The 16,798-nt window shown below is 42.8% G+C and overlaps 2 protein-coding genes across 2 annotated transcripts; one reads left to right on the forward strand and one right to left on the reverse strand.

Annotated features, from left to right (window-relative positions):
• On the forward strand, nucleotides 1-5,761 carry LOC129859208 (protein APCDD1-like). The gene is made up of 5 exons (XM_055928690.1): nucleotides 1-543; nucleotides 859-1,057; nucleotides 1,474-2,029; nucleotides 3,799-4,120; nucleotides 4,224-5,761. The coding sequence occupies exons 1-5, from the start codon at nucleotides 498-500 to the stop codon at nucleotides 4,667-4,669; spliced, it is 1,569 nt and encodes a 522-aa protein (XP_055784665.1). The 5' UTR covers nucleotides 1-497; the 3' UTR covers nucleotides 4,670-5,761.
• Nucleotides 5,391-9,599, reverse strand: LOC129859209 (vesicle-associated membrane protein-associated protein A-like). Its single transcript, XM_055928691.1, has 6 exons — nucleotides 9,393-9,599; nucleotides 8,578-8,730; nucleotides 8,232-8,335; nucleotides 7,885-7,965; nucleotides 6,543-6,719; nucleotides 5,391-6,378 (listed from the first exon to the last, which is right to left on the reverse strand). Exons 1-6 carry the CDS (start codon nucleotides 9,448-9,450, stop codon nucleotides 6,217-6,219), a joined length of 735 nt encoding a protein of 244 aa, XP_055784666.1. The 5' UTR covers nucleotides 9,451-9,599; the 3' UTR covers nucleotides 5,391-6,216.
• Between the last annotated feature and the right edge of the window lie 7,199 nt (nucleotides 9,600-16,798).

Consider the following 16,798-nt stretch of genomic DNA (forward strand, 5'->3'; position numbering starts at 1 on the left):
TTGCTTGCCGGAGTTTACTTTGCTCACGTTCACTTTAGGATTTGACTCATCGGTTTGATGGGGGGCACTGAGTCAAAGCATGATAGTGCCCTCCTACGAAAATATTACTCATGTGTGTGTTCTCCAACTATGACACAGAGGACAGAGAGGAGTGCGCCTGTCCATTTAAAATACAAAAATCGGATAGAGGAAACATAACAAAATGAATAACATTTCTCTAAGAGCAACATTGAAGAACTGCTGAATTGATAGCCTATATTGTTGAAAGGAACTCGTTTGATTTCGTATCGGGGCAGCAAGCCACGTTTCTTAGAATGATTGACAACGGAATTTTCAACGATCTATTTGATTATTCTGGAATGAACGGTTGGTGATGAACGACTCAAATGGGAAGGAATAAAATTCATTGACGATGAACAATACTTTATAATGGAAATTGGAGTGATTCTTCCCTAATTCAAATATTTTTTTAAGCGTCGTCTCAGTCAAGACTAACAATGTTACTGATCAAATTGATTATCTCTACTGCTTTTCTTTTCAATGGTGAGTTTTTAACATTAAGGTGGAAGTATTTGCAAGCTAATATGTATCCTAAATATTTGAATTATATTCTATATTGGGCGATATAGCCTATAATGTAAACGTATATGATTTGAAAATGCGATTTTAAATATGGATTCTTGTTTTATTTTCTATAATTTAGCAATAGATGTTTTGCAAAGCATGCAGTGTCATGTTATTTTGTATAATATAGTTTTCATAAATGTATAATAGACTACTAAAAATTGCATAATTTAAAGTTTTCTAACTGTTTAAAAGTGTTTTAATGACATCCCAGTTTATCCACTGTTCCTACAGGTGGTTTGGAGGGCTCTCTGCTTCACTCTGACATAAGAGCCAGTGTCATGTCCTTGCGGAGGAAACATGGGCAGCAGCATGATCGACATGCCGCTATCGTTGAGTCCCAGTGTCACTACATGCTCAAGCACCTCCATGGTGGAGGACAGATCTCAGTGTATATGCCACCCAACATTGCAGGCCACTGGGTATCCACCAGGTAATCTACTGTGTAATGTGCGCCATTAAAGGGTTTGTTATTAATCTTTATTAAATATGTACATCATTTTAAGAATGTATAGTCAATATATTGTAGCGAAGTCAGAGGGTAGACCTGACTGGAGCTTGAACCCGGGACCTTGCAGCTCTAGACACATGAGATCTACACTTCTTGAGGAGGTTGCTAGGTGTTGGGTTAAGTTCACTGCAATACTATTCTGTATGTAAACCTACTTGGCACAACACCAGGTTCAGCTTTAGACCTCTTAGGGTAAAAGATTAGATGTTGAAATGGCTGGTAAAATTAAGGTTGAGTTTTGACTCTAGTTACCCACCTGACTCACTGCATAATACTGGAAAAGTGAATAATTTGACTAAGCTAATATCATTCATGTTTTGCTATTTTCCCCCTGTCAGCTGTGAGGTCAGGCCTGGGCCAGAGTTCATCACCAGATCCTATCTCTTCCACCACAACCACACCTTCCAGGTCCTCCAGTTCCACTACAAGGACAACCGCTGCTTCTCTCCCACCTACACCATTCTCGCCCGGGGCCAGCTGCACCTGCGCCAGGCCTCCTGGGTGGTCCGCGGAGGCACCGAGGCCGACTACCAGCTCCACAGCGTCCAGGTTGTGTTCCACAGCCCTGAGGTAGCCAGGAACCTCAGCCAATGGCTCAAGCCCAGCTGCGGAGCTCCATCCCTGGTTGGAGGGGAGTCGTGGGAGCCCTGGGAGCCCCATATCAGCTATGACCTGTGGGGCGAGGAGGAGGAGCGGGGGAGGGATTGTGCCCGCAGGCTGGGTTTCACTATGAATGAGCTGCAGCTGGTGCGTGTGGAGCAGCGCCGCCGTCATGGCATCCGGGTCCCTGATGACCACACTGAAGAGCTTTTCCTGGGGGATGTCCACACTGAGCAAGCCCAGAGGACCCACCACAAACCCTCCAGCTACCAGCCACCCCTGCAGAACACCAAGGTCAGAGTCATAGAGATATATAATGTATATTATTCTCTATCTGTTGTACTGTATTTTTATGTTCAGGGTCATCACTTACATACTGAGACCCACTGAGATAGAATCCCTTTTGGCAGATACTGTAGTTTCCTTTTCAAGTATCAAATCCCTACTAACTGAAAAGTATTGTGGATGTTGAAGATGACAAACTGTTGCAACATTGATGCCACACATGTACAGTAAGTGATACATCATATTCCAGTGCTGTGTACTTGTATTTTCTTTCAACAATCACAGTATTGTCTGTAGCTTCTTGTACACGACAACTTTCTGTGTTTGATTTTGGGCGAAATGGGAGAGAATATGAATTGTGCAAACCCAGCGGCAGAGCGGACCCACGGACGATAGTGATCATCTGTTGGTTGGTTTTCCACAGCCGCTCTTCAAAGAGAATAGCAAATAGTGGCGCAGTATGCTGTGCTCTGAATTCCTGCCCTTACTCTGTGGTAGTGTGTGTGCGCCTGAGGCTGTATCGAGGGCAGAGGGATAAAACTGGAGCCTGACCAGAGAGATGGAACTAGGCCTTCAGTTCAGAAGCTCCCTCCTTTCCTCCCTCTCCTCCGTCATACAAAAGGATCCATCCCTTTTATGTCTCCCCGCAGCATTTACCCATATATCTACCAGCATGTCTTTTTTTAACCAACACAAACAACTCCCAGCCTATAATGTGTCAGGGCAATGTAAATGAGCTCTAGTTAAAAGTTCAAAGCTGAGGCGAGTTATGTTGAAAGTGATTCATTCATTCTATGGTAGCGGAGGTGGTAGAGCTACAGCCAGCATTGCATGAATACAGTACGCTCAGCTATGACGTTAATCTGATGCTCAACCACTAAGAGTACACTCTAAAATGGGCTCCCCACATAAGAGGGGCTTGATGGGCTTTTTACTAGATTGCATGCACAGCCCAATGAGTGTAAACAGGGATCGAAAACCATAAAGGGAGTCATTGTGTATGATGGGTCATCTTTGATGTTCTAGTTGAGTCCAATGTGTACTTGAGAAAAACATTGAGACCCGAACTGTCTAAACCAGACTGTTGAAAGGTTTGGAATAATCCAAAACAGAGGCTTTGGATGTGAAAATATCTTATTTTATTTGTCTATTCAACTGTATCTCCATATTCCCAGCTATTGTCATTTTGAAACTCACACACCTGTGGCTGATTCTGTTTGATGATGAAGGACTTGAGAGCAAGGCACAGAAGGCACCCACTGCTTTTAATAAGTCCAACGAGCCCCGTCCAGAGAAGAGAGAGAGGAGTAGTAACCCCATCACCAAGTGCAGTTTCCAGCCCAGGGAGAAGCTTTTGTTTCTTTGCCATGGTGATTGTTTTCATCGCTGCCATCAATTTAGGATGTGTAGTGGGGCCAGGAATACTCCCAAGTAACACATGAGAAAACAGTCTGCCAAGCCAGCACTCTTCTCCTTTATTGGGTTGGCTGGGCAGGTCAGAGTCAGACAACAGACTCCAGTTTGAATGGCCTTGTTTGTGTTTTTCATCATCATGATTGGTTGTCTGTTGACATTTCAGTTTCCATGAGTGACGTTATTTATCACCATGCTGTAACTCATTAAACTGCTTTGACATATCTATTTCACCTTGGATTTCACCAATGGATGTAACACATTGAAATGGGATGCGGTTCAACATCCACAGGTCTTTTGCAGGTGTGTGTATTTCTCCTTCTTGATTCACAATATGTAACATTCAAAAACATTCTCCATTGCAGAACCATGAGCGTACCTGCCTTATCTGCAGAGTCATCGCCAGGGCGGACCAGCATCATCCTCCCATCCTGCCCTGCGAAGAAAACCTATCCGTCAAACTACAGGGCCAATGGGTAAGCCAGCGGTGTGAGGTCCGCCCTGGGGTCCTCTTCCTCACCCGCCATTTTGTTTTCCACAACCACAACCGCACTTGGGAGGGCCACTACTGGCATTATTCTGACCCAGTGTGCAGACACCCCACATTCAGCCTGTACGCACGGGGTCACTACAGCCACGCAGTCCTCTCCACCAGGGTCCTGGGAGGGACAGAGTTTGTCTTCACAGGTAGGTGTTAGTCAAAAGAAAAAATACATGAATGATCACAGCTTATCATGCCATTATTAAAGTGTGCATAACAACCTCTCTTATCCCCTCTTGGTCTTCACAGTGGACCACATGAGGGTGACCCCCATGGACCAGGCCACCACCTCCCTGCTCAATATCTTCCGGGGCAATGAGTGCGGGGCCGAGGGCTCATGGCGCCAGGGATTGGAGCAGGACGTCACCCCCACCCATGGGTGTGCCGCCCTGGGCATCCGGCTTCCGCACACCGAGTACGAACTCTTCCGCATGGATCGAGACTCGGCGGACCACCTCCTTCTCTTCAACGGACAGAGACCCACGGATGGCTCCAGCCCTAACCAGCCCCATAAGACAGCCACCTCCTACCAGGCTCCCCTAGTGCAGTGTACAGGGGCCGCCCCATGGGGGAGGGAAGCCGACCAGCTCCATAGGCTGGGGAGTAGCTGCTGCAAACAGGGAGAAAGAGGTGGCGTGCTGGATGTGGTCAAAGTACTGCTTATTGCAGCTATACCCGTTCTGCATCTCAGCTAGGGTTAGCAGTGGCTGAATGTTGTGGCGCAGCACTGACTGTGCGATGGACTTTTAGACTCTTAATACAGTGTATGTAATTAATGTTGCGTTGCTACGTTCTATAATTCAGTGTCGTGTTCAGTAGGCATGAAACACTATGACAGGTGAAACGATGATCTACTGTACTAAACATGCTTCTTTTCGTACGGTGTGCACTAAAGAACACGACCCAATACAAGTTGTCTATGGCCGTGATTCAATCCAATCACGCTTTGTCGACAATGCCATTTAAAAGTAATTTCGATTGAGCCGACATGTGACATCCTAATAACGCGCCACTTCGATACAAGTGACTTTTCGGCTTTCTCTCTCTCGTTGCCCTATTACTGGTTTCTTCCTTTCTCTGTGTAGGTAGCCATGATGGTTGTCAATATACAAGCTTGTGGATTTGAAACTTAACTTAATACTCCTAACCTGCTAGGAAAAAAGTTGGCGCTGTATCGAAGTGGCGTGTTAAGGAATGTCGAGCCGACATATGCAGCACTTACCGTGAACATTGCCTTTACAAGCCCCATGGGGTTGAACCTCAGCCTATGTATCATGCAGCTCACTCCAATGACATTTGTATGTTAGTCACATGGCGTATGCAATTTGAGTTAAAAAGGAATGGAGGACACCAAACACAAATGGAATCGAGCCTCACTCTTCCTCAAAGACAAAAGATGACAAACAGCCACAAAAATAGTGTTAAACATTTTATTTCAATGTTAAATACCATGGGACAGGACTGCAAGAACAGAGAGATCTTTTCAGTCAACATTTGCCTCACGAGGGATATATCATTTGTGTAAAGAAAAAAAATAATCTAGAAAGAAATGTAATAATAATTCTGTGTGTGTCAGTAGGAAACAGGAAATGTCCATGGAAGGAGAAACCTATATTCCCAGCATACTGTATTGTTTCACATTCCTCAAGAAAAATTAAGGATTTAAGAATTCAGTGAACATTTCAATGTAAGAGGCCATCCAGCAACATGTAGCAGTCTTTTGCTTGGAAGGTTTCCCCCCCATCCCATTTTATTAAAATGATTAAAATAACATACAAGACACTGAACATTCCAACTCTTATTAAAACCACAGAGTGAAAGAGAACTCATTAGAATTGTTCAACCAAAGTCTTGAACCCAATACCCCGAATCGCCTGTTATCGATGCTCTAACAAGTGTAAAATTTGAGTTAAGAAAACCTCCCTCCCCTGATGCCTCACCCCAGAAAAAGAACAGAACGTCTGAACAGAACACCCCCCCCCCCCCCCCCAAAAAAAACCCAGAGAAAGCTCATTCCTCTCTGTTTTCCCACACATGTGTATTAACCGTGTGAGATTGTAAAAGGCGAGGCCAGTTTATTATTCGGGTACACAGAACATATGTACATACGCAGTGAGCTGACACTATCACTGATAATGGCAGGTCAACGATAACACACACTTTAACCTTGAGGGTCTTGGGAGACAAATGAGAGGCTATGCCGGCCCGCTTTCCTTCTCTCTCGCCCACCCCCTCCCCACCCCTACAAGACGAACTTCCCTAGGAAGAATCCGATGAAGATAGCTGCTATGACGACCATTAGCGAGGGGAGGGAGCTGGAAGAGTGCTGTTTGCTCATCATGGCGCCCGAGCCGGTGACCATGTCGTCTGACCGGTGGGACTTCCTCATCCTCAGGCCCTCGTCCTGAGAGGAAGATAAACACATCCTTCTTTACCACAGCCAAAGCCCCAGGCCAATATCATCTTACAAGAACATTAGTCTCCATGCCATGAGGATATATTACCTTTTATCACCAATATATAATACTATCACCCCAACCCTAGACATCACACAACCTAAGACCATACCTTGAGTTGTCTGTTCTCGTCTGAGAGTTTGCCCACATCGTACTGCAGCCTCTTGCACTCAGCCATCAGTTTCTTCATCTCAGAGTCATCCATGGACGCGCTGCTGGGCCTTGGCGCCGACGTGCCATCTGCTTTGGAGTTGAGGACGGGTGCAGCTTTGGTTGCATCGACATCATTCTGGAAGCAGCCAAAGTGAAAAAATACAAAAGTGACCAGGAACCTAGTTTCCCTCCCGACATTGCTGTACATGCCAACCAAATAAACTCAACACGCTTTTGAGTAGACAAAATGTCATGAAACCGTTACATCGATGGAAATACATTTTTAAAAACTATTTTAATTTGTTTGAAATTAGTATGAAGAGGTGATACCTTGTCATTAGGGGCCTAACGGCAAAATGACAGCTATAACCATTATCCAACAATACATTGTTACACAGCTATAACCATACCTGTACAGCATACTTAGCACTGATCAGACAACTATTCTACTACAATCAGAATTTACACTAGAAGAGAGGTGACCACCTACGGTGAGTAAACTACACTTCCCAATCTACCCCTGAACAGCCACTTCCTGCTCTGCCACAAACCTTCCACTGCCTGCCTCTCACTGAGCTGGGTGCTGACATGAATTCTGGGAGATCGCTGGAGTCGTAGTGGGCTGCCAGGTGGTGCCAGCTGCACAGGGGAGTGCGGTATTCTCCGGGGGTGGGGGCTGCCCTGTCCCTCAGGTGCCTGGCGCTGAGCTTGGGGGTCTGCCCAGGAGTGGTGAATGCTATGATGCTACCACGGGTCTCCCTGGCACTACCACTAGGCTATCGCACGAGGGGGAGCACACGCAGCATGCATGATCATAGATATATAGAGGTCATGTCTTTAACTTTGGGGCATTCAGTGGTTCTCAATTGCTGCTTTGGTTGTAGGGTAAAACATTATACACTCCAATTACACACTGCTATAAATGACTGTGTTGAACCAACAAAACTGACCTGTCACCACTAGGAACAAGTTCTAATTGTTACATGATGTGAGTGTTTCAGATGTGACCATAGAGAGCTGTGAGGTAGAAATGCTTGTTATTACAGTTTATCCACACAAAAATCCACAAGATCGCATATTGGCAACAATCTGTACCTACATAAAAGGCAGAGAAAGGAACAAATAGCAGTAAGGAGAGAGCGAAAGCCATGTAGACTCTATGAGAGAATGTGAAAAAGATGCATTGACAGACAACACTGAACTGTGGCCGTGACAAAAGTACAACATTGGACGTATAACACCAGAACCCTGGAAGGCCGCTGATAGAAGTTCTATTTTCTACTACTGTACACACTACTTACCATTTTATCGTTTTCAGAGGGCAGTTCAAACACACATCTCAGCTTGGAGTCCATCAGATCATCTAGCTTCGCATCTTTCCACTGTGGCGATTCAACAAGTACAAGATAAGGTAAACATAGAAGGATTAATTGATTACAGGGACCGCTGATGGAATAACAATAAACATGCAACACTCAGGGGCTGTGTAATATGCTATTTGCTGCCCTCTGCTGGAGAAATCACAAAAAGCAATTTAAATACAGTACTGAAATCTGTGGATCAACAAAAGCAGGTTTTCCATTGATGACATAGCCACTAGAATAAAGCACAAAGTGTATTTGGTAGTAATGTAGACAGGAAAACGTACCACTGCGTCCATGTCTGTAGCAGTGGATGGTGCAAAGATTGTCTGTACCATGAATTTGTGTTTACTTTTTTCATTGGGGTCATATTCAAAGGGCTGGAGCATTACTGTAGAGACAGAAGATATGGGGTCAAAATTGGGTCAACAACTATGCCTACTGGTAGATGCATTTGACATGTACATGCTTGATTCTTCTGCATTTACAAAGCAACACAATGAATTATAGTGGAAATAGTGACAGGATATAATTTGCTCTTGTTTAGTGTTGTTGACAAAACGGGGTTGCTTGAGTGATACTCTCACATGTTTGGCAGCACACTGACAAAGGTCTGCAAATACAAAGCCTTACCAGAGACAGTGACAGTGGCTCCTGACTCAATCACGCCGCTGTTGGGCCGTACACAGTACCGGCGGGGTGCAGTCGTCTTCACTTTGAAGCATACTTTTCTGTCAGAGGGATTTTTGAGCTTGAGGTTTGTGGTCACCACTTCTGTGAAGGGTCCTGCATGGGAGAGGAGATGGTGTTGAGGGTCAATGGATTCACGTGAAAATGGCACACAGGCACAAAATTGACAACCAACAGACTAGTTGCTACACATTATGGAAGTTTGTTTACTGTTTAGTAAAATTACCCATTGAAAACAGAGTGTATCTGGGCTCAGATAAATATGTAGCTATAACAATGCATGCACTATCTGGGCATAGCAAAATGTGGTATGCAATGTGTGGAATAACTAGCATATGAGCTGTCAGTCAATCAGCTTGCTCCCATTCACAACCGCAATTACAGCCTTGCCACTGACCCTAGCAAATAAATTAACAAGTGAATGTCTGGTCGAATCAGAATGTGTTACTTAGCTAGCATACCGATCTAGAGAGTATACGCCTTCCAAAACCAGTGGATTGGTTAGAATATTAGAAAGTACAGTACTGTTAAAAGTGATATCTCTGTAACTCGGTACAGGCCCATATATCCTCGCTCCAATCTCAAAATGGCGGCGGTATACGAGCGGTGTCAGTGGGGTTGTTGTAGCTACACATCCCCGGTCCAGGGAGCTGTAGTGGTAACGATAGCTACCACTCCCGAAAGCGTCTACTACAGCCTGTAACGTTAGCAGTACAGGTGGTAACGTTAGCTAGCTACCGACAGTATTCTTATCTTACCTTTAAATTTGAGATCATACGGTGGTTCAAGATCAAGGACCTGCTCCAATTTAGACATTTCGTGTGAATTGTGTTGTTGGAAACCGTTCCAAGGAGCCAGGTCAGTGTAAAATCTCCTATATGGGAAACGAGTCACTCTGAGCCAATAAACGTGAACACGAGTACAGTTGAGTTGTTAAGGAAGCGCGCAGCAGGGCAAAATGCACGTCACCGCGAAATAAGTGCTCTTACCTGTGTTCTCCTTCAAAATAAAATCCCCCCATTGAAACGGATCGAAACGGATACAAATAGTGCCATATTTGGACTAGATAATGCTAAACCAGGTTGGAATGTTATATAATTTATTAATTTGACAATAAAAAAAATCTGTTAAAATCCCACTGGGGATTTTTAAGACTGGATAATTGCATTAGGGGCAAATACACAGTATGTATATATATATATATATATATACACACACACACACTGAACAAAAATAGAAACGCAACATGTAAAGTGTTGGTCCCATGTTTCATTAGCTGAAATAAAAAATCCCAGAAATGTTCCATACACACAAACAACTTATTTATCTCACATTTTGTGTACAAATTTGTTTACATCCCTGTTAGTGAGCATTTCTCCTTTGCCAAGATAATCCATCCACCTTACAGGTGTGGCATATCAATAAGCTGAATAAACAGCCTGATCATTACACAGGTGCACCATATGCTAGGGACAATAAAAGGCCACTCTAACATGTGCAGTTTTGTCACACAACACACTGCCACAGATGTCTCAAGTTGAGGGAGTGTGCAATTGGCATGCTGACTGCAGGAATGTCCTCCAGAGATGTTGCCAGATAATTGAACCTTAATTTCTCTACCATAAGCCACCATAAGTGTCGAGACTAAGCATTAAATCCCTGACTAAGCGTTTAGCATTATTAGATGCACTGGAAAGACAATGTATTCCATTGAGCCTATTTCCGACATTACCGGGTGTGTTTGAGAGGTTATTACAAACATTTCCTCGGTCGTAACGTTAATGGGAAAAAACTACTGGCACAAGCAGGAATATGAAAGAGCAAAATAAAAACAATCAATCCAGTGAGATTTAAATTACTAGAATATTGTGCACCCCTCAACAGGCTGAGAAGACAGATCCTCAGGTGGGGAGGGCATGCGTATTATAACGTCTGTGGGAATTCTTCATCTTCTCCTTCAAGTTTTATTGCCGAATTGCAAACAACTGACAGGTGCATACACCGCCACCTACTGTACTGAAGTGTGAAGCCAGTCACGACCCATCTATACTTAACTAACCCTGAATTTCTAATAAAATGTAATAATTCCCTACAAACCTCACTACTCCCATCACCTCCTCCCAAAATACCACCCACTCCCTACTCCCGTCCAACCTCTCTGATCCTGTCAAACTACTGCTCCCTTTCTACATCATACATTTCACAAAATAATATATGTTAAATCGTTTCCTCTACTGTACAGTCATTACACATTCCTGTACCATGTTTCAAAGATTCTGCCTAAGTGTGGCGCTGTTTACTGAAATTGTCTGGATTATCTTGTGACCCGAACAAAACTACTTATTTTACTAAACTAGACATTGAAGTAAATTGTGTTTCTTTAAAAAGATGGGCCTGGCTGACATGGACTGTTTCTTCACCTTATTCTCCTTGTGATTATCCATGGTTGTTGGTTTTTACCAGGTAACAAGAAGTGAAAACTATTCAAGGACTGAAGCAATAAACTCCTTACTCAACTAAAAATGTAAATAAATGACGTTTCTTTGAAAAGATGGCCTTGGCTGACATAAAAAATTTATTAAGGGAAGGGATACAAAGACACAGAGGCTGATTATATTCCTGCACATGTCTTGACTTACAATGCTGGCTGCCATGGTTAACACAAATGCAGGACATGAAATTCTTCCTGAATTTACTTTATCCCCCATAAGTAGGCCCACAGTCTCACAGCGAGGTCAAACAGGTGTGTGTGTGTGTTAGATTACCCAGTGTACGTGGTGTACTATGGTCTTAGCCATGCTCTTACTAACCCTCATCTTTTATCTTTCTCGGTCTCTCCTTCCGGAGGACCTGAGGCTCTTGGACTGCGACTGAAGACATCATGGCCTGACAACTGGGTGTGCCTGGCCCAATTCCACCTTGCCCCCCCTCTACCAGCCTGCTGCTGCCTCCACTAATTCTTTCTCCCCCTCAAGTCACTGACCCACTCCCCACACACCCAAAAACTTGTATTTCATTACTTACCATATGACTTTATGAAAAGCTATCTGTTCATAGAGTCTTGAAGTGTGAGTACTTTCTCTATAGTCATTATGGATATTGTCTGAGCCCGCTTGTCATTAATTCAGGTATTGCCCTTTCCTTATTGAAATGGTGAATAAAGAAAGACTATGCTTTCATTTTCAATTAAAACATGCTTAGATTGAATGTATGCTTTTATACAATGTGTATCACACCAAATCAAATAAAGATTTGTGCAAACTGGAAGTGTAACTTCTTTCCCCAAAGATTTCCTAAGGCTGAGGTACTTTGTCAGTTATCCGTTATTCCATACCATCGCTTGATGAGGCTGAATGTGTCGCGCTGGTGCAAAGGGTCGGGAGACAGGCGCAGGAATGCGTAATAGTTTTTTTTATTTACAGCGTGCCATGTACAGGCACGGGGACGAAGACCAAACAAACACGTATACAAAACACAGGGTAGAAACGCAAACAAAAGAGTGAGGAGTATCTCGAATAAATACACAATCGCACAATGATTATCACACCGGACGAGACCCGTAATCATCTGCACAATATACGTGGCACGAAAGCCAACCCAACATAGCACAGGTACTCACACTACCAACGGACATTGGAACAATAATGAACAGCCCAATCGAAGCCAAAGGGCACATATATACAAATACTAATCAGTGGGAATAGGGGACAGGTGTGTGTGATGAAAGTTCCGGAGGTATCCGTGACAGAATGGTAACAACACCACACACAACTGCAATGCAACTAATTAATCTCATTGGTACATGACTGTTCAGTCTGTTGAATATTTCATAAATGAAAATATGGATTTCATGCGCTGAATGAAGGTTTTATTAAACCTTCAAAAATGGACTCACATACACAATAAAGGGTGCTTATCAAATAAAGTAATTGACTGGAAAAATAATTGACTACATCAATTACAGTCACAGCCTCTCCCTTTCGTTTGCTTAACAGGGGGAATGGTATGGAGAAAGGGTTTACAATAGGCAGGGTGGGGCTCATGGCTACATAGAGCCATGACTACATTGAACTCTATTCCACATCAAGTAACTCACGCAAGCAGTAAAATCAGTGGAGGTAGCAACAGGCAAGTAGCAGGTAGAGTGGGGCCAGGTAGGATTGGGGCAGGCACATCCAGGTGTCAGGCCAAGGTGTATTCAGTCACAGTCCAAGAGCCTCAGGCTACACCTGTTTTTTTACTTCATTTAGTTATTTAACCTTTATTTAACTAGGCAAGTCAGTTAAGAACAAATTCTTATTTATGACGGCTTACCAGAAGGCAACAGGCTTCCTGCGGGAACGGGGTCTGCGATTAAAAATACAATTAAAATGTAATAAAAATATAGGACAAAACACAGAGACCTGGTCGTGTGGTGCCAGGACAACAACCTCTCCCTCAATGTGAGCAAGACAAAGAGGCTAATCATGGACTATCGGAACAGGAGAGCCAAACAGGCCCCCATTAACAGTGACGGGACTGAAGTGGAGCAGGTCGAGAGTTTCAAGTTCCTTGGTGTCCACATCACCAACAAACTATCATGGTCCAAACATACCATGACAGTCGTAAAGAGGGCACGACAAAACCTTTTCCCCTCAGGAGACTGAAAAGATTTGGCATGGGTCCCCAGATCCTCAAAAAGTTCTACAGCTAACACCATCAAGAACATCCTGACCGGTTGCATTACCGTCTGGTATGGCAACTGCTCGGCATCTGACCGCAAGGCGCTACAGAGGGTAATGTGTATGGCCCAGTACATCACAGGGGCCAAGCTTCCTGACATCCAGGGCCTAAATACTAGGAGGTGTCAGAGGAAGGCCCCAAAAAATTGTCAAAGACTCCAGTCACCCACTCTGGTACAGCACGGAAAGCGGTACCGGAGTGCCAAGTCTAAAAGCAAAGGCTCCTTAACAACTTATACCCCCAAGCCATAAGACTGCTGAACAACTAAACTAATCAAATGGCCACCCGGACTATTTACATTGACCCCTTGTTACACTGCTGCTAATCACTGTTAATTATCTATGCATAGTCACTTTACAAATTACCTCGAATAATCTGTACCCCCGCACATAGACTCGGTACCGGTACCACCTGTATATAGCCTCATTATTGTTATGTACATTTCTTGTGTTACTTTTTCATTGATTAGATTTTTTTATTTTGTTAAAAAAAAATATTTTATTAACTCTATTTCTTGAACTGCATTGTTGGTAAATGGCTTGTAACTAAGCATTTCACGGTAAGGTCTACACCTGCTGTATTCGGGGCATGTGACAAATACAATTTGATTTGATTTTACTTAACTCAATAAGTTAATGACAATTATTTTACGCCATATGTCCAAAGGCATCTCACCTGCCTCCACTAGTAAGGCACATACAGATGTTGATTTAAATGCATATCCTTAAAGCTATATACTGGATTCTGTCCAGCCTCTGAAGCCAAGTCTTCGCCGCTGTTCCATAAACTATACACCAGTAATCAATTGTCTTCCTGATCAGAGCTCTATAAATATCCATCAACGGTTGTCTATCAGCATCCCATTCATAACCAGAGACCGAGCGAATAACATTCATCACCTTCTTATACTTCTTACATCTTTCCATGTTTATCGCTCATTGAACCATAGATTTATACTTAGAAAGCCTCCCCACAGGCTGTCCGTACAGAAACAACTGTATATTATCAGCAACTTTTTTCTTCGAGAAGAACATACAAGACTTCGCCAATGACAATTTAAAACCACAGTCAATTGACAATCTTTCAACATTCACTATAAATTTGATCACATGAGACATTCCTTCTCACCTTACAAATAGCTCCATCATCAGCATATAGCGAAGCCCCAATACCCCTCCCTACATTCGAAAACACATCGTTAATCATAATGTTGTACAAAATAGGACTAATAGCCAGTGGCAATGTAAATATTGGTGGGATGCATGCCAGCAAAGTCACTGCAGCACACAACACTAAACAATACATTCATTGCACTATAACAGTAACAAACGGTGCCCACAAACGGCCTACGTAAAGCTGTCCCAACATTTTACCACTGCTACACCTGGCTATCAGCGGAGCCTTGCTTGGCAGCGAAACAGTTAATTCAGCCTCCTTTACTGCCTATTAAAAAAACATAGCTGAGATGGCTGACTTGCTTAAACAAGTGTGGTTTCTAATGACAATTGAGATGTACAAACTATGGCATAAGGGAACGAACAACAAGCAGACAAGTAATTTCGATTAAGACATTAATGAGCGAGCTAGGACGGACGTAGTCAATATAATTATGTGTTTAGCACTTTTGAAACGTACTGTACATGACAGAATTCAGAACATTGGCCATTCTTACAGTGTTCTCCCTGTACACCAAGTCAGAACCGTGAGATAAATAAATAAAGGGGGCATATAAGCAGACAATGAAATCTCTTACAATATTCAATGATTACATTTCTCTAAAACAGGTTATAGGCTACATGCGCACCACCAAGTCAGAACAGTAGGCAAAATTAAAGGATAAACATACCAAATTATTAGGGTGAGGCACATGGGCTACTAACATCTTACTACACAACATACACTTAGTATTAATTTCTTAGCTACAGTATACATTGCTCCCTGGCATAATACATAATTTATGCAGCAGCATAGAATACATTTTTGGACTCACCTTGTTGTTCTGTGCTCACTTGAATAGGAAGGTTGCGCGACGGTCCTTCTTGGGCACATTTTGTCATCAATGTCTGCCATTCTCTGGATATATGGTGCTTTCAAAACCACTGGGAACTCAGAAAAAAACAAGGTCGAATCATGATGACGTCATTGATCTTTGTAGCTCTAGAAAGAGGCCAGATTTACAATTCCGAGTTGGATGACCATTCAAAACATATTTTCCCAGTCGGAGCTCGTTTATTCCTGACTTCCCAGTTGTCTTGAACTCACAGAAGTCAAGTTTTCGCAGTTCAGAGTTAACAGTTGTTTTGAGCGTGGCTCAAATCATGCTTCTTTGATTTGGGAAAGAGACCCTTAATCCCAGATTTGTGACCACAGAGCCACTCCACTGAATAGCAGGTCAGTGATTGCTTTGCAGTGCAATGCAATGCAATGCTCACTGATTCCTTCCAAACAACTCATTGTTGAATTTGCGATTTACAACTTGTTGTGTAATGTTTATGTTTTATCTATAATTTATCTTCATTATTTCTCTTCATATGACAAGGATTAAAAAAGATTTGCCAGTAGATTGTCGACTTGATTCATGATGATGACTGCTAGCTAAGATTTTTGAAAGTATGATGTTGACATGATCAGTCCAATCAAAGCTACTGTACATATAACGTGATTTGATGTTATTTTATTTGTGGCCAATGACCTTGAGCCTTCTTGGATGGGTACTTCTAATGTAACTCTATGGCAGCACCCAAGGGGCTCGAATTTTCTATCCCTACCCTTAGACTTGGCGCAATGCTCTGTATTTTCTGCTGGCTTGCCCCACCACCACAGAAAGCACTGAGCTAGGCTGAAACACCTGCATTTTGGAGCTGCCTTACTCAAGAAAACAAAAAAAGACCATGTTTGTATGCGGCTTTATTAACTCAATGATATATGTATTTTTTTACATTGTTTGCAAACTGATATGTGACAAATCAAATCAAATCAAATTGTATTTGTCACATACACATGGTTAGCAGATGTTAATGCGAGTGTAGCGAAATGCTTGTGCTTCTAGTTCCGACAATGCAGTAATAACCAACAATTAATCTAACCTAACAATTCCAGAACTACTACCTTATACACACAAGTGTAAAGGGATAAAGAATATGTACATAAAGATATATGAATGAGTGATGGTACAGAACGGCATAGGCAAGATGCAGTAGATGGTATAGAGTACAGTATATACATATGAGATGAGTAATGTAGGGTATGTAAACATAAAGTGGCATAGTTTAAAGTGGCTAGTGATACATGTATTACATAAAGATGGCAAGATGCAGTAGATGATATAGAGTACAGTATATACATATACATATGAGATGAGTAATGTAGGGTATGTAAACATTATATTAAGTGGCATTGTTTAAAGTGGCTAGTGGTACATTTTTACATAATTTCCATCACG

The sequence above is a fragment of the Salvelinus fontinalis genome, chromosome 7 (genome assembly GCF_029448725.1).
Source record: "Salvelinus fontinalis isolate EN_2023a chromosome 7, ASM2944872v1, whole genome shotgun sequence".
In the NCBI taxonomy this organism is placed as follows: Eukaryota; Metazoa; Chordata; class Actinopteri; order Salmoniformes; family Salmonidae; genus Salvelinus; species Salvelinus fontinalis.